General features: G+C 39.4%; 1 protein-coding gene across 1 annotated transcript in view; it reads left to right on the forward strand.

The window, feature by feature from the left end:
* LOC126646680 (tumor protein D52-like) overlaps positions 1 to 18,194 on the forward strand; it is a 119,593-nt gene extending 101,399 nt beyond the window's left edge. Inside the window, exon 7 of the mRNA XM_050328190.1 lies at positions 17,899 to 18,194. Coding sequence (XP_050184147.1) covers positions 17,899 to 18,052 — 154 coding nt within the window. The 3' untranslated portion in view covers positions 18,053 to 18,194. The remainder of the gene's footprint in view (positions 1 to 17,898) is intronic.
* The last annotated feature ends 225 nt before the right edge of the window (positions 18,195 to 18,419 follow it).

Below are 18,419 nucleotides of genomic sequence, written 5' to 3' on the forward strand. Positions count from 1 at the left end.
AGTTGACTTTTTATTTCATGTATATTTATGCATTAAGTTTTATTTATATATTATAAACAAAAGTACATTTAATCTCTTAAAATTATTCCGTTGCAAAAAGTGATATTTTAAGGTTCACTTAATTATTCTGGTAGTTTTTCCTCTTCCTTATGTGAGAAAACTTTCAGAATGATTGTTTCCACCCCAGGAGTATTATGGATTGCTTGGACCGTCAATACTTTCCTTAAATCTTTTATGGAGTACAATAAACCTCCCTGTCCTTTTTGTAGTGAGAGTGGTAGAATTTCACCCTCCATTTAAAATGCAGATAATACATTGTTTGGAGAGGTTTGTTTGAAAAGGTGGGTTAAGCTGGAATGAGTCATCACCCAGGCACTCTGTGTGTGTGCATGTATCGGGAACTTGACACTGTGGGAAAGCTGCAAGGCACCTTCTAAGGTAATGGAAAAGAAATACTGTACTACAATTAGTTTTACTCACAAACGAGAATAGGATTTTGTTATCGTGATTAATTGCGTCTTACCGTGCTCCACCAGTAGGTAAGCAGTAGCAGGTGCTGGAATTCTTGGATGATAGAGAGAAAGAAAAGACTAACAAGTGAAAGCTACGGAAGCAGTCTTGAGATCTCTCTCGCTTTCGCTAGCAAATATAACCGCAGTCTCCGGCTTCTGAGATAGATGGAAGTGATAAGCAGGTTCCTTTTCAATGACAAAGCTTATTTTAAGATCGATTGGGACAAAACTCTTCTTTGTATTATTAGTTTTCCTGAATCTTTAGTATAAAGTTGGCATTTAAACCGAGGACTGCCTTTACTACAGGATTAGTTTCTAACATTTTGGGTGCTCATTTTATTCCAGGCTTATAAACTGTGAATATTCCATTGGCTTTCATTTGCTTTAAGGAAATTCCTCCAATATGATACACTGGCAAAGCTTGTTCTCTTTTGTCCTATTCTACATCTAATTAATTACCTTTGATAGCAATGGACAGAGGGACAGAGGAGTTCCAAATGGTTTTTATTGCAGGCAGAGTCCATGGTGGCATTATCATCAGACTCTTGCACTGACCATCTTCTTTGTGCAGGTCTATGTAGAGCTGGGTCAGGGAGCTAATGCAGAAGAAAATTGCCTGGTTTTTTTCTTTTATTAGTCTTAAAATGGATCCACTTCCCAATCAGGTTGGCAGCCAGAGCTTGCCCTGTTACAAGGAGAGGAGCATCAGGAGTGGTAAGGTGGAGTTGAAGGAAGAAGGCCCAGGCTGCCTTTTTAGCAGGTCAGGTTTGTGCTGGGTGAGTATGACCAGACAGTCCCAGTTTCACAGACTCCAACAGCCCTGTTACGTACAGGGCTGAACAAAAATTAAAATGGCAAATGAGTGCAACCTTCTTGTTCACCTCTGTTGAGATAATTCACTGCAGCAAAGGCAGTGCCTGCACGGCCTCTACCACAGCTCTAAAGCACAGTTCCTAGGAGGTTGGGGCTGATAAGTAAAGCAATGAGGTTTTCAAGGCAGCATGGGAAAAGAAAAACAGAGTAAAAGGTTGAAAATGGAAAACAAAAAGGTGTATGACTTGGAGAAGTGTATGGAAGGGTGATGCATCGATGTGCTGGGCTTCTTTGCAAATATTTCCAAAACCACTCTGTTTTGTTCATGTGTGCCACCATTCCAAGCCTGCAGTAATTCACTGGCAGAATGTATTTAGTTTATTATTCCAGAACAACTTCAAAACATATTAAAATATAAAACTCATTCTTACTTGTCAGAAACTAAAGGTGAGTATATCAGACATCCGATTACCATTTGCTGTAGAACAGTTTCCTGTGTCTGTAGAAAGGCATAGTGCATTTTATAAGTTTTTGAAATCTTTGGAGTCTTGAAATATCTTTTTAGTGATTTTTAAAAATACAAGCATAAATGTTCAGTAGAATCTTTTGCAGATAAAAGAAAAATGGGGAGGAAACTTGAAGTCTCGTTCCTGTGGTTTTGCACATGATTTGGGGAAAACCTTTCAGAACCACAGAGAAATGAATTCTGATTGAAAAGTGAAGACCTTTGCAGAATTACTGCACACAAAGGAGATGCAGACTTTTATTTTCTTGGTAATAGTGAGCAATATAGCAGTAGGACTTGAAGATCAGGACTTGGAGGCACTACAAAGAAACTGCAGTGATGAGTTAAGGAGATCATGATACATGGTTTGAATATTTTTTGCATATTATCAAGGGTTGGGTGTAGAATGTACAGCAGTGGTAGGGAACAGAGAGAAAATGAGACAGCATCTTAACAGCTTCCCTCTTCCAGTTCAGGAATGCAGGATAAAGGCCAAGGGTCTTGGTGTTCTAGGAGTTGGTGCAAGCATTGTCTAGGAGGAATGTTCTCACTGAATCCTGTATCCTGTGACATAGGCTAGAAAAAATTTTGGTGACATTTTAGCAAGGAGAAACTGGGGGCTAGCGAAGGAAGTTATATGGGGAGTTTCAGTTAAGTGCCTAAAGTTTGGAGGAAAATAGGAAGAGTAGAGAAGAAATGTGTTACATTCATAGAGAAGCATTTTAAAGCTGCATGGTTTGATAGTCAAGATCTGCCCAGCAGAGGTGCTTAGACTGCTTCCACACTCAGGGAGCCCTGCCAGACCTGAACTCTGCACACCTGAGCTCATTCCTGTCCGTACTGAGTCTCCTAAAGTGTAAATGCTGGAGTGATGTCTCCAAATCAGAGTAAAATGCTGTGGACACCTCCCCAAATGACAAAGCTATTTTATTCCCTTTACTTGTGGGCAGAAGGTGTAGGAGCTCCTGTAACTCAACTTCCTCTCTGGAGAAGGCAGACTAAGATAACACTGCATCCTGTGGGCAGAAAATGTAATATTCTTTGTCTCATGTGCAATAGGTATGTCAAAACCTGCCTGTTTTGCTGAAGGACATTCCCAGCAAGGCAAGTGTTTGAGAGGGAGGATTGAAAGGCTTAGTTTTATTCCAGATTTGTATCTCCTGGCTCTGTTTTCCCCAGAATGAAGGGGATGTAATTTCATACGCTTAGTTAAAGAGTTGCAAATATTTGGGGAAACAGATAAGTTGCTGCTAATTGATTCCCTGGCCACTTGTTCCCAGTTTTGGAGGTGCTGGAGTTAAAGATGAAACATGAAGCAGTTCTAGTTAATGGTCTCCTTTAGATGATCAGATGGCACCACATGTGTTGGGATGGAGTAGCTGGAGAATGGGCAGGAAGAAAAGGAGAACGTGGCATTAGTAGGCATAGCTCCAGAAGAAAAACATTACAGTTTCTTCTAACTTTTACATGTAGCCAGGAACTTGAACATATTTAAACTTGACTGGGCCTGGACAGTGCCACCAATCCATGCAGTAAAGAATTGCTGGATTATTTGAATAGCAAATAAAGTAGATCTTACAAAACCAAAATATAAATGTTTATTGGTAATCCCTCTGTAGAGGGCCTTTCTGTAATAATTTACTTCCACTGGACTGGTTTTCATTGCTTCACGGCATTAATTTTGTGGTAGTGCAAATTCGTGGTTCACATTTTTTATGTTGCTCTCCGAGCGACTGACCCAACAATTCAGAAAGGCAGCAGTATTTGTACTTATTTTATATGAGTATCTTTTCCTCGTTTTAAGCTTCCCATTGTTCATAATCTAAGCCCATGAGTGCATCCATCTTGTAGGAGACATTTTGCTGTCTGCAGTTCAGCATTTGATGAACGTCATTATTACAGTCATAATAATTTGTGATAAATGGACAAGTAGACCCAGAGTCCTCATATGGTTTGATGAAAAGTAGATGTACGTGTTTAATGCCTAAAGAAATTATTTCTGATAAAAAGAAATCCAAGCTAAAACTAGTGATGGGGGAGAATCTTAACCCTTTTCACTGGGCTTGGGGAAGTAGTTGATAACTACTGTGGCTGTTTGACTCCCTTGTTCAGATTAAAAAATAAATTAAAGGAAGGAGGAAGGGAATGAAAGAGCATTTCCTTACCAGGCAGTCACACAAGCTATTGTCTATGAGCTCCCCACCCCCATCTCTTTCACGGAGGCGCACACACACACACGCACACAAAAAGCCAGTTTTCTGTCCTTCTGAGCACACAGATGTTCCTCTTGGCATCCCTACAGTATGGATAGGTTTTTTTGCAGGCGCAGAATGTGAGGCTTCTTTGTTGGAGACAAAGTGTTGCCTGTGGTGGGAATTGCTGCAGTGATGGGAAAGTATCGTAATGTATTGTTGGATTACTGTGTTTTTTTCCCCAGTAGAGACAGTACATTAAAGTAGCTTTGTGGGCAGTGAATTGTTTGAGCCAAGCCTGGCTAATAACACCCTCTCCTTGGCAAGCAGTCACACAAGGTATGGTTGGCATAGTTTGGATGGTCACAGGATTTGTCCCAGGCATCTGCAGCAGTTCTGCTGTGTTGAGGACAAGTCTTACCAGTGGCACGTGGTGAGTGAAGGAAAGTGGTCTGACTGTGACAATAGAGCTGTCATACTTTCAGCTCTTCATTTTTTAGTGTTATGAAGATCTGATGTGATACATACGTTCTTCTAAATTATTTTTAGGGCATCTCTTCTGACTTTTCTGTATAAAAGGTCTAAGAAAACAGCTTAAAATTTTAAATTAATTTCTGTTTAAAATTAGAAACTACTAGCGTTAGGTGTTTGACTGACCTTATACACAGAAAAGGTTATAGCCCATTCAAATTGTTTCTTATGCTACAGCCTACCAGAGAACATGATTCTTCTTTGGGCACAGTTGAAAACATCGCCAACCTAAAGCTCTGAATCCATCTTTTCTGTTGTTGATGGTACCAAGCAAGAGAAACACAGAACAGGAAGCTGGGGGTCTAGATTAAGTTCCTTTTGCTCATATCATGTTATTTTTTATCTCCATTCTTGAAGTATACATGAATTTTGTTATGACTTTAATTCTTTTGGTTGGCAGTTTGATACTCCCATAATAAATATGTTCTGATATGAAAGGTCTGCGTAGATCCAGTTGAAAGATTGCACAGTTTCAGCTGGAAAAAATGGGCTATGGCTACATTTCAAAATGGCTGAAGAAAGAGTTTATAGATGAAAAATTCCTGAAGAAGTTGCTTGTAGGGCGAATTTGGAGGTGAGACTATAGAAGGGAAACTTACTTACTATATAATAACCATTAAATATTTTATTTCTCAGTTTGTTCCTCTGATGACAGAAACTTCTGTCCTTTTCTACGCAGGTATTTTTTTTTTCTATCTCTAGTTTCCTCACTGTGGAGAAAGATGTAATGATTTAATTTTCTGTAGAGCTTTCATCTTTCCACACCTAGGAAAAAAAAGAACCACAGCCTTATTTGATTAACTTTTTCAGTCCATATTTATGTATTGTGTGTTTAATTCTCTATACTCTACTGACCAGGAGGAATAAAGTGCTTACAGAAGGCCTAAAGCCAAACAAGTAGGTCAGGAAGTGGCTCTTCTCCTTGTACCATGTCATGACAGGTAGTGCTAGTTCATTCCCAGGTGTACTCCACATACTGGATGCAGATCTGTTATCATGAATACACCTATTTTTTACTATTCTTAAATAAGCTGTTTCCTTCCCTGGGACCTATTTCTTGTTTGTCTCTCTGATTTCACAGAATGGCATAGATTATACTTACTCTAAGCTCTTCTTTCATTCCCCCTTTTGAAATTTTAAGTGTGATCCTGTTTCAGTGTCAGTGTTCCCTAAACAGATTTCCCTTTGGAGACACTTCCTACCCTTCTGCTGCCTTTGTTTTTAGGAACCCAGAACACATTCTAATGCAGTATCCAGCAGCACAGTTTCTTTCCTATCTTTCCTTGGAGATCCCTTCTTGTCTGCTTCCAAGCTGCAACTGCCAGTTCTGCCTCATGTCTCTTTTGAGACCAGCTGTTCATTTCTTCTTTATTGCCTCCAAAACTAAGTTTGATGTTCCTTTAAAGTTGTTTTTGATAGATCTGTTCAGTGATAGTCTATATTCCCTTAACCTCAAGCATTACAGCATTAGGTTGACTTTTGTAATTTCTAATATCTTAATAGTATTTGGTAATACCTTGTTTCATGCTCTTTCGGATGGTTTTTCCCTGCATTTAGTATTTCTAAAAGTTGCCTTTAGCAGTCTGAGCTCGCTCCTGTCAGGACTGTGTGCAACAGGTTGCCAGGCTTGCTAGGTGAACTGTCTCACTGGTAACTCCTTGCCCAAACCCACCCAGTTCTTCATGAATATTCTTTATACTTTTTCCTTATCTGTTTCATTGCATTTAATGAAACACATTTTTTAAAATCTGAAACACATCTGAAAACTGTCCCTCTCCTGACTCTGGTCAAGATCTATTAATATTAGAGTTTTTTAGCAGAAAGTAGAACCATCGAATATTCGTTTTTCTCAAAGGCAGGTACATGACATTCTTCAGAGAAGTGAGCCTTCTCTGTGCTTCACACTCTTCCTTGCCAGTTCTTGAAAATCAAACTGACAGCGTCAAACCGGTTGCATTTTTAAGGCACCACTCCCCAGTAGCATTTTTGTGTTATCTCTGAATAGACTTTTATTAAATGCGAAAGCCATTGAAATGAATAATGCAGTGTTAGCTTACAAAGAAATGTTCCTGACCAAATCTGAAAATGTCCCTTTTACAAGAGCACCATGAACTCTTTTTCATCAAAAAGTCTGTTCAGTATTTGTTTGTATTGTTCATTCATAATATAGCTGAGATTGCTCTTGAGGCATTCAGATAAATGGACGCTAACAAGGCATTGAAACTTCAGGAAGTATTATTTGACATACCTGAAAATGTTGGGCAATGTTCTGTGGTTTAGCACACTCAGTGATGCTTCGAGATGATTTGTGTGCACTGGAAATAGTTAGGTTTATAATCTGTACTTACAGGGGGACTTTTCCCCTGCCAGATCCCGGTATATCCTCTTTTAGCTTTTTCAGACCATAGTGTTGGTATTGTCAGACATTTTTAGCTAAAGTCTTTAGCTGAGTGTCTTGCAGTTGTCTGAGCAATCTGAATATGCTGCATCTTACAGACCAACTAAATGTGACTTTACTTTTGCTACAGGTCAACAGTAAGAGTGACTGAGCAAGCCAGAGGGCAGATGTGAGATGCAGTGCTTTTGGGTAGGCACCAATAGCCAAAAGGAGACTTGGGGAAAGACATGGGATTAGGGAGTTCTGGGAAGAGTCTGATACTTTCCAACATTCCTGATAAAGCATATCCTGACTGATAAAGGGGAACCCATATGGTACCTCCAGTTCCTCGTCTTAGAGTCCCATGCAGTTCTTCCTCCTCTTTGCTCAAGCCCACCAACTCACCAACCAAATATTCTCCACAGACCTCACCCACATTCTGCTAAGTTGTATTCCTCAACTTGTATCTCCTTCAGACCCCGCTCCCCACTCCCATGGGTGGGATCCCCCTGAGACCTCAAACCATTAGTGCCCAACCTTCCCCCAACTTTAGCACCTTTGCCATCTCTCCTGTGGATTCCAGTGTAACTGAGAATTCAGATATCTGCTTCAGCTGTTCAGCAGCTCTGCTTTCTGTCTGCCTACATATGTCAGCCCTTACATTGACATGGTTACCATTGCTCACTGCCACTGGAATAGCCATTCTCTCCTCTCTACACGTCTTCTGCATCCCAGCTCTCCCAAGAGAAGAGTACATCCAATTTATGGCTATGATGAGGTTTAAAGACAAAGAGAGGCCATGGACTGTACTTACCATCAGTCCAGATGAAAGCATCAGAGCAGGCTTAGAAAATGTGTCTGCAAAAACCTGCTGACAGTACGTGAATTATCCTGGTTTGCTGAAGTTTTTCCTGTATGACAGCTTCTCCAAGCTGTACCAAGCTTGAGGGTTGAGCACCAAACCTGGGTTGGTTTTTAAATTCATTGTCATTGTTCCCATAGCTAGTATCATTTTCCAGACAGTAAGGGGCAGTTTGATTTGAATTTTGATGAATGTTTGGATTATCAAAACCTACTATTCATAATTTTAAAAAGTCTACTATTTATAAACCCTTATAAGAGACCTGCCAGAATGGCTGGTGCGAGGGGACTGGAATCAGCTGAATGAGAAAACTGAGAAGCACAGCAAGAAAAAAAGGCACCTGAACTTAGTTGGTACTGATGAAAAACTGTGATAAGGTAAGAAACTGAAAGGAGAATGAGATTGGATGCATAAATGGGCTGGGACTAGAATGAATGAGAAGGCAGTAAGTAAGAGAGGACAAGAAAAATGTCTAATAGTTTTTCATTGTTTAGGAAAAGAAAACTGGAAATGCCTGGTCAGAGATCCCAGGGATGCAGTGAGAGATCAGAGAAGTTACGATTAGAGGAGATGGAGTAAGTGTTGAAAGAGAGTAAGGCTGAGACCACATCTGTTACGAAGAAAACTAGAACAGTGTTGTGCAAAGGGCACTTGAAATGTGGAGGGCTGAAGGTTTAGGATTATCTACATGAAAAGTATCTGACTGAGACAAGGTTCCAGCATGGGAAAGAGAAGGGATAGGAACTACAACAGGGATTAATTGTGGGAAGAAGGACAGAAGAGTGTGAGCTAGAGTATACTTTATGTGCATTTGCTTTTTCCAGTTGGCTACTGCTTTTATCTTTTGAGCAGTTTGCCTTGCTTCTCGTGCCCATAAGCATGATGGGCCATGGGGTTTTTTTCGTGTTGTGTAAAATAACTGGCTAATTTTTTAATATAAATTTAAGTATATAGTCTTTATTTTTTTAGCATTTTATAAGTTACAAAGCAGTATTTTAGTCAAAATAGTTCATTGCATAGTTAAAAACAGTGGAAAAACCCCAATTTGGACTAAAGACTTCCTTTTATTTTTCTCTCAAGTTAAAGGATGTGCTTTACATTATAGACTGAGAAAGCAATTGGCATAAATTATTGTATGATGACGAAACTATATCTGATACAAGTTCTTGGATGACAGGAGCCACTTCTTGCAAGTTTCATTTGTCAAAGCTTACCTCACTATGCCATGGAGAAAAGGTTACAGCATTCATCTTTGATGTGATATGAAGTACATTTTAAAATATAGATTATTCTGTGGATTCCTTCTCTAAAAAGGGAATGATCCTGTCTCAGAAGTTTTAGTGAATGCACAGTGATTCGTGCAGAGAATAGCAAAATTTACAGCACAATTTTTTTGGTCTGTTTTAGTAATTTAATATTGGGTACTTTGGGTTTCACTTGAATTGAGGTAAACAATTAGAAGTTCTTTACAACTAAGAAATTGTACTGAGGTTCTGAATGTCTGTACTGGGACAGAATTAGATTTAAGTATTTGGCATCTTTGGCGCTTTTTTTCTGTCATAGACACAAATGCCATTGTTTATTGATACCATTGTAATAGCAGAGCGTGACAGTGCCTTCACAATGGTTTGTGTGATGATTTTCCATGATAATTATAAAACAATTCTTGTCAGACTTTGCATTTACCTTCTTTTAGCTATAGGAGTGAAAACTTACATGTTTCATTCACCTACGTCTGTGCCACTTTTGATCAGCTGCCAGTAGTGTCTCAGTAGCCAAGAGTGGAGTCTTGGGTCCCACAGAATGAAGCTGCCAGGGCTTGACTGAGAAGTTATGGTTTTGGACAGCTCCATAAACATAAATGGAGATAATACTATACCCCCTAATGATAGGGTGACCCCAAACTCTGCTGCTCATACCAGTCTGTTCCATAGTCATTTTCCCCCAAATGTCCATACATGCAGTGCCATTAGCATGTGTCCTTGCTTCCATAAGCTCCAGTTGGCCAGGGGAATGTTCAAGTCTTTCAGCTTGTTTTTCACATCAGCATCTAGCTAATATCCCCAAACTATTTGTGATATTCATTTCAAATTTCTGTCTTAGATGGTGGTCAGTGCAAAGTGGGGGTTGGCTTTGGACTTCCTCAGATGCATAAAGCATATGTTGGTTTTAAGGATGTTTGTTAAAGTATCTGCTTGTTTAATCTTGGTCCAAAACACAAGATGACAATGGCTGTTGTTTAATCTGATGGTTTCACACAGTGTTACAGCATTCTGCTAAACGCTTCTAAGAGTATGAGAGGCTTTTATGTAGCCGAGTATCTAGATCTCTGCTTCTATCTAGCAGAGTCTAACCTTTTTCCTTGTGTAGATTTAGCACAAGGAGCAAAAATATTCTGAAAAATTATTAAGCAGGTGTCACAAATGGTAAATGCTCAGAACAAATGAGAGCATGTTTGCTTGCTTAGTTCAAGGAAGGAGGAAAACAAATTGACTTAGAAACAAATACAGATGAAGTGGCAATGTATTGATGAGTCACAAGAATTGGGACTGTGTTTTCTGATAGAATGTAGCCAGCAGCCTTGGAGCATTTTTTGTGTTTGATTGCAGAGAACACAGATGCTTTGAAAATCCTATTTTGAGCATCCATCCCTTATTTGAATGACTGGATGTTGTGGTAATAAATAATGGATGAATAAAATTTAAGCCAAAAGAGACCTTCAGGTCATCTCTCAGGACTTTACTGTATCATGAGACATGACATTTCAGCAGGTTATCCTGAAATGAACTAGCACATTTGTTTTGGCATCCCTTCAGCTGAAGCTGTCAATAGCTGAAAAGTCTCAGTGCTTGGAGTTTTTTCCTAGTGGTTCATCAATATTATTTACAAATTGTCATTTTCACCTGCATTTGTTGGACTTCACTTTCCTAATATTACATGCTTTTCCAAGATAGATTTAAACACCTTTTAATACCAGTATTTTCTTTCTTTATACACAGCTCAGTCTTTTTAATAACAGATCCGGATATTTACATGGTTATTGAGTTTTATGCATGTATTTTGTCCCCTCTTTTACAGCCTTTAGATAATAATAGCCTTTCTTTAATAGCCTTTAAAGAAAGGCAGACAGCAGGATACTACACTGAGATACTACTCTTCCAGTCTCTCTCTTACCATCCATCCCATGTTCTGCTCTGTGCAGAGTTCCCTCTACCTTTCTGCTGCCATGTTCTGCCATCTCACTCCAACATACAAAGCTAGGATTTGACCTTTTTGCCCCAGCATTGCCTAGGAGCTTATACTGCAGGGTGTATGTCTGTTATGACTGCTGTGTGGAGCTGCTGGTTGTAGGATTGCCATCCCCCATTGCTAGATATGCCCCTGGTGGTCTAGTGGTTAAGGCGCGGCGCTGTCACCGCCGAGACCTGGGTTTGATTCCCGGTCAGGGCCACTCCCTGGGCAGGTGGAGCTCGTTAGCCCTTAAAGGCAACCCATCTACGTCCTAAGGACCTCGCTGCCACCGTCCAAGCTCGCTTGGCCCCGGCAGATGAACCTTAGGATTAAAGGGTGGGCTCAGTTCCGCGCACACTGTGTCTCACCTAAAAAATCCAATGCGCAGGCTGGAAGGTGTAAAGACCTTCCCCGGATCTTCACTCGCGAAGACTGGCCATTATTATTACCTCAGTGGTTTTTGTGTAGAGCTACACAGTCTTCCGCTTGACAGCAGTCTGCTGATTTCATCCATGTTTCTGCTGAGCAGGAATTTTGTGTATACTGGCAATGCGTGAGGGGTTTCTGGGAAGTGGTGTGCTTTTGAGGATCTCCTTCCCTCTAGGGTATCAGAGGGTGACCTATACAAAACTCTTAGAGATCTGTGCCAGGTCGGCTCCTTAAGCCACGTATAGGGCCTCCCTTTGCTGTTAAAGTTGAGACCAGCATGGGCTCGGGCAGCATCTGTGAATGCTTCAGAACATTTTTGAGAAACAAGATGAATTGCTCCACACACAGCTTCGTTCCACCCCAGCTGCAGTGCTTTGCTGCTGGCTGGGGTCAGTTAGAGGTGGGCTTGCTTCTGGGGATGCATCGTTGTTTCAGTATTACTAACGAGGAGCTACAGGGTGATTTTGAGTGGATTTGAATGGTGGTAAGAACGATGAACAAAAAATCTGGAGGAAATGTGATGGTCAATGTATTTCACTACCTTTGCTGATGTTGCATTTTTTCTGAAGTTGATAATATGATGTCTTTCATATAATTAAGAAAAAAAAAAGAAGAGAAAATTAAACAAGAATTTTTTTAAACTGTTCTGTACTGTGTTAAGACACTGAAACAAAGCCTCTTGAATAATAGATCTGAAAAACACAGAAATTCACACAGTCCAAAAGTGAAAGATATCAAGACTTCTCATGGCATTCGCTGAGAGTACCATGGCTCAACTCCAACCCTGTCTTTGCAGTGGTTTGTATTAGTCAATTTTGTATGGGAGATAATCCAGGTATTCCTTTTATTGTGGTTTTTGAAAGCCATCACTAGAATGTATTGGGAGATGCTAAAAAATAATGATGCAAAAAAGGTAAAAAATTCAAACTCTCTAAATTACACCCTCAGTGTAGGAACTAAAACCATGTTTAATAGTTGCCTTCCTTCTCCATTCAGAAATGTGTGCTCACGAGGCTGGGATAGATGGCATGGAAGAATGGATAGTGGGTGAGGGTGGTGGTAGCCACCTACAGGTAGTTCAGTCAGCTTCATACTGCTCCAGAAGGAGGCAATGGGGACTGGAAACCAGTAACAAAGGAGGGAGAAATTTAAGACAAAGTATTCCACTTCTCTTAAAATATGAGTCCTCTATTTTTGTAGTACAGAATAGAGGGTATCTGTGAATGAATTTTTGAAATGAGTGGGAAATACAAACCCAGTGAGACTCAACCATGTCTGTAATTGTGTTGTTATTTTTGTAGCACAGTTTCCAAGAATAGAAGCTTTGTTGCTTTAAATTTTAAACTAATAACTTGAGTAGTTTTAATAGAAAAAGGAGTGCTTACTAATTAGTGATCACACGCAGTTTTAAATATTGGATAGTTTAACAAAATGCTTTAATGTCTACACCTATAATTTAGAATTTGAATAAAGATTCTTAATGTTCCACGTAGTAATGAGGATGCCTCCTTTGCATGTGAAATTGCACACCTGCAAAACTACTGTCTCATTTTCTTGGTAGAAAATGGTATAATTAGGATCCCCATTTTTAGTTAAAGCCTCCTTGTTTTTACATGCTCATTGTTTTCTGTGTCAACTCCATTTGTAAACCTTTCACTGTAACCTGGAGTGACTTAAATTTAAAAAAAGAACATTTACCCCCCCAGCATTCTTGAAAGTTAGCAAGAGCTGAAATACGTCATTCCATATCCTCCCCCTCCAATTTTATTATGTAAAAGTATTGGGGTTTTTTTATTCACATAGTTTAGAGGACATAATAAAATTACTTATGTTTTTAAAATTGCAAGTTTAAAATCTTGACTGAAGAGTTTGGGGGTTTTGGGCTGAACCCTTTAGTTTACTATGAAGATTTTGAGAGACTTAAAGGTTCAGTGCAGAAGTGAAAGGATTAGCATAGGGACCACATTGCAGTAAAAGGGATACAGTGAGTCAGAAGGAAGCTTCCAAGTTGCTTGAATTTGGAAGTGCATGATGTGCTGTTCATGTGTTCAGCAAAGAGAACTTTATGTAAGTTCACAGTATTTTGTAAGTATGAACTATTTTATGTAAGTTCACAGTAGTTTGATATTTGCAAGCAATGATAAAAGGCCCTATTTTTTAAGAGAACATAAACTTGTATTTGCTTTTAAAAATCTTTTAGCAGCATTAGCAAGGCTGTACTGTGTGTTTCTCTGTGCTCTTACATGGTGTGTTACGTTAGTGATGTACAGACTTCTGGTTCAAATAAGAAAAAGGATTTTCACCTGGCTTCTTTTCTAATTCTTTTCCATGACAGTTCAAAAATTACAAGGAGCACTAAAGCAGTTATTTGGGTTGCCTCCAACTTAACGTCATCTTCTGCAAGCAGATGTTTGAGGACAGGTATACGTTGTACCTAGTGCTTTGCCCACTGCAGAGCTGGAGAGAAGCCTGCATGGACACATTCAAACTAGGGAAAGCTTTTTGGAGCCCATTGATCCTTGGCCGAAATTCAGGCAAAGTTTTCTGGGGATGCTGCAGTGGGTGCCTTGCTGACAGTGGCCTGAAATGGGTTCATGACTTAGCAACAGCAGGTGTTGGAGTCCCAGCTCTGAAGCTGGGTGTTAGGCAGAGTGCTTCCCTTCAAAACTGGAGTGTCCAAAGGGGTAAAATTCATAGCTATTGTACATAAATTCTGTAGAAGTGGAGAAAAATTTGACTCTGCTTGCAAAATATTTTGTTTAGGTTCTGTAGAATATTCCCATAGCATCACTTATTTATGCAACTAAACACCATTGTCTACTTCTCAGTGAATTTAATACTCTTACCTGGCAATAGGAAGTGATATGAGGAAAACATGTGGATCCTTGAGAAACACAGTGCTTGGGGGTTGGGTGAAAGTTAATGGTTCCCACTGATGGTCATCGGATAGGATGATCTTGAATACCAGCATTGTTATTTAAAATTAAAGTAAGTCCTTCTGCAAAATGCAGAAGGCAGATGGTTTCTTTCCTTTTACACTGGTGTCCTGTGTCTCCTAGGCCACCATTCTGGAGAATAATAAAATGCCTGCTTAGTTTCTGGGTCCTGCTTCAAGCTTCTACTCTAACCACAGGATAGTGTTATCTGTTTTAAGGATAAATACTTCCATGGATAGAATACGATTATTATGCATAGAGCAACCAGTTATTTCCTCTTGTTCTAAATGTGGTGGATAGATCACCACTGGGTGTTGTGTTCATGTCTCTACTTTTTCTACATCATCCACATAGTCTAAAGGGTTTTAGCTGTAGGGAACATCTGTCACAAACCCAAATGTTTATATTCATCCAAATTGGCGGTTGTGTCAGCTCCTCAAAGAGATCTTCCTTGGGATCTCTTTGTAAGCAGATGTGCTGTGACTGGAAAACCTTCTTTAATAATTGAGTTCAGTACAATTAAAGTATCTGGTAGCTGTTTGAGTTACTGAAGCAGCATTGAAGATTGTGATTCTTTTTATGAAAATACAATTGCTTGAATTTTGAATACAAATATATAATAAAATCACGTCTGGAAATTTGAGCAAAGTTCTCTGCAGACTGTACAGTGAGAAATGCTAAAAAGAGGGGGGGAGTGTCGTGCTTAAGATTATTTATTAAGTGTAAAATCAGATGCATTAATTATGAGAAGTACGGATTTTCCTCATGGACTTCCCTGCTTCTAAGTAGCCCTTCTAAAAGTTTGATTAGAAAAAAATTAGTTTCATTTATTCACTTTCAAAACACCACTGTAGTCTACAACCAACCCAAAAGGAACTGATGCGTGATGAAAGTAATATTTTGTATTTCAGTTAAAAAGATTGAGCTCAATATCTATCCCACTCCGTGCTGTCTGATAAAGAGAGGACTTCTAATTCAGTTTAAACCTCATTCAGTTCTATCTTCTCTAGAAGAGTGTTGGACCTTGGAGCCAGTTTTCATGTCCTGCTTTAGGTTCTTCGTGAGCTGCTTCTCCTGTAGGAGGAAGGACAGGAGAAAAAGGCAGAGAGATGGCTGGTCTCTAAAATTTTTTACAGAACCACTAGTGTTAATCTTAAGTTTTATTAGATTTTAAATGTGTTAATGTTTTTTAAAAGCAGCTCAATCCTTGTAGTTCAAGGATTTGAGTTTGGTCTCAGTCAGGTTTTAATAGTCTTTACCTTACAGGGACTTTGATCCTCTTCTGTGGCTCTACACTGTATAGCTTCCTAAATTTCTGCACTATTTGCCTGCAGTGTTTTCAGTGCGCTTTTTTTGTCACATTTTACCATGTATCCTTCTTTCTCAGGCTTCCTTTTTTCTCATTATAAGGTGTCTGCTCCCTCTTTTTGTTTTCACAGACTGTTTCTCAGATTTCCTTCTTTCTGTTTTATTTTGCCCTCTCTAAAAACCTAATCCCCACTCCCCCCCATTGATAAAGGCAGAAAAGTATGACAATTTATGCCAACGATACTGTTAGGGATCAGGATAACTCCATGGTTGAATGTAAAGGCGACCCATCTAGGCAGCAGCTGTCAGTAAGGTGAAGGTCTGGTTCTTGCTAGAGAATTCTTTTAGATTTTTTCCGTGTACCCACATAGCTAAAATCAGTCAGCTGGTATCTTCATTTAAGGTTCTTCAGTGAAGATCTTTTCCTCTTCATTCCCCTTCTTATCCCAAAACATCCTGGCTTCTTTAGGGAACTCTCTTCTCAATAAGCGTAACAAGTCCTGGAAGATACCGTTCACTTTTAAGGTCTTACACATTGTCTTTTGATTTTGTTTTGCTCTTGTCTTACTCCACCAAAATGTTGCACATTAGCTTTCAGGAATAATTCTTATCAGTTGTGAAACTGTTCTGTTTTGAAATGCAAATATTTCACAGAGAAAAGGACAGAATTTATCCTTTCCAGCTATTCAGATAACAACCAAATATAAACTGGGCTCTGTCTTTGTAGCTGTGCTGTACTCTTCCCTACAACAGTGGTTACTTGCATTTTGGACAGATGAGGACCTTCACTTTTATATTTTTAAGAAAATATGTGTTATTTCCACTGGACTCATGCCAGTCATCACAGGATTTACTGGGATGAGTGCTGGCAGAACCCTTGCTGGCTGAAGTACCTTATGTACCCCAGATACCTACTCAGAGTGAACTTATCAAATGATCTTCCTTTGCAGTTTGGAACATAACCAAATATATTACTAAGGATTAACCATGAGACATAGGAAATGGATGTAAGATAGCATTGACAGAAAAATGGAAAAAAAAACCCCAGAAACAAGCTCCACCATAAATGTGAGTCCAGCATCTTTTCTCAAGGTGCTTAGTTTTCCAAATGAATCTTCGTTTGATGAGCTGAAGAAAGTTGAAACCTGGTTCAGTTTTACTCCATTCTAACAAACAGTTGTCAGAGAAGATTGTCTGCCCAAGCAGGAAGGGAAAATGAGCAGGGTGGAAATGCATGAAACCAGCTCTCCTGTTGCATTTTCTCCGGTCGGTAACTGGAGAATTTTTCAAACTTTCACTTGCTTTTGCTCGAGGTGGTCAAGCTTCATGTATCTTCAGCTCTTTATGCTTTGACTAGGGAATAAAAAAAAGTATGACTTCATCTTTGAAAAGAAGAATAAATAATTCTTAGGTTTATTGCTGGACTTTGATCAGTATCTCTCCAGGTACATAAAAGATAGCTAGTATTTTAAAAATCTTCACTAATTTGGCATGGCCATCTTAACGCAGGGTCTGTTTTAAAAAAAACATTGAACACTTGCATCATCTGACTTCAAAGGAAAGAGAAGGGAAAAAAGAGCATAAAACAATAAAACCCAAGCCTGTAGGCAGAATGTTTCATGACAATAGTTGTGGGGTTTCTTTTTAATTATATGTAATAAAAAACTTGCAGATCATGCCCACTCTTTGGGTGAGGGGATAAGACAAGAAAAGTTCCCTTGCCTGGGGCCCAGGGTTGGAAATATAAACCATAGTTAGCTGACATTATACTTTTTGATAATAGCAATGTCACCAGTGATCTAATGATGACTTGTCCTCCCCTTTGATGATATGTTACCCTGCAGATAATTGTTTGCATGATAGCAGATGATACAGTAAAATATTTCGATGGAAGACACAAACAGTTTCCCATATAATAAAATACTTTTTTGTAGAGCCTAAATTCACACAGTGGGATCTGGTGGTGTCTGCTCTTCCATGGGCAGAATTGTGTCAGCAGAGACTGGCTTGTGGTGGTACACAGTGTCTGTCCCAGCAGTTTCACTGTTCATGCATTACAACAAAGTTGGGCTTCTCTTGCAGCACATTGTTTTCTATGGGGCTGCTACTTTGGGTCTGCAGACAGGAGTGCAGCCTTAGGGGATTGCAAGACCATTGCTTAGAAAAACTTACCTTCTTCCCCCTCTCCCCTTTTCTTTACAGAAAATATCAGAGAGGAACCCGAGTACGCCTGCGACTGCTGGATCTTGAACTCACGTCGAGGTTCCTGGGGGCAAAAACTGATACAACATTGCTGGAAGCTGATGCAGTGCTTTTAGGGCTTGCAGAGAGCAAGCAAACAAAGCAAAAGGAGTAAATTTACTGCAAATAAATGCACTTTGTGCTCTATAGCAAATTACACAAATTAAATGTTTCCTCAGGAAGTAAATGAAAATTTTCTGTCCACTTAGTTAAGTAAATAGTGAGATTAATTAAAAAAAAATAAGCACATAATTCCTGATTCCTGCTCCATTTTTATTGACTTATCTTTCTAGGCCTTTGCTTTTAGATTTAAAAGTGAAAGGTAAACTGAGCTTCTGTGGATAACGTTAATTGAATATTTGATGTTGTTCTTGTATAAAGAATTCCACAGTTCATCATACTGACCCAAAGGAACGTTGATCTGAGGACATTGTACTTCCATGGAGGAAGTGCAGAGCTTGCTGCTCTGGTGCTCTTTCCAG

Source organism: Myiozetetes cayanensis, unplaced genomic scaffold, assembly GCF_022539395.1.
Source record: "Myiozetetes cayanensis isolate MyiCay16 unplaced genomic scaffold, myiCay2020 scf1, whole genome shotgun sequence".
In the NCBI taxonomy this organism is placed as follows: Eukaryota; Metazoa; Chordata; class Aves; order Passeriformes; family Tyrannidae; genus Myiozetetes; species Myiozetetes cayanensis.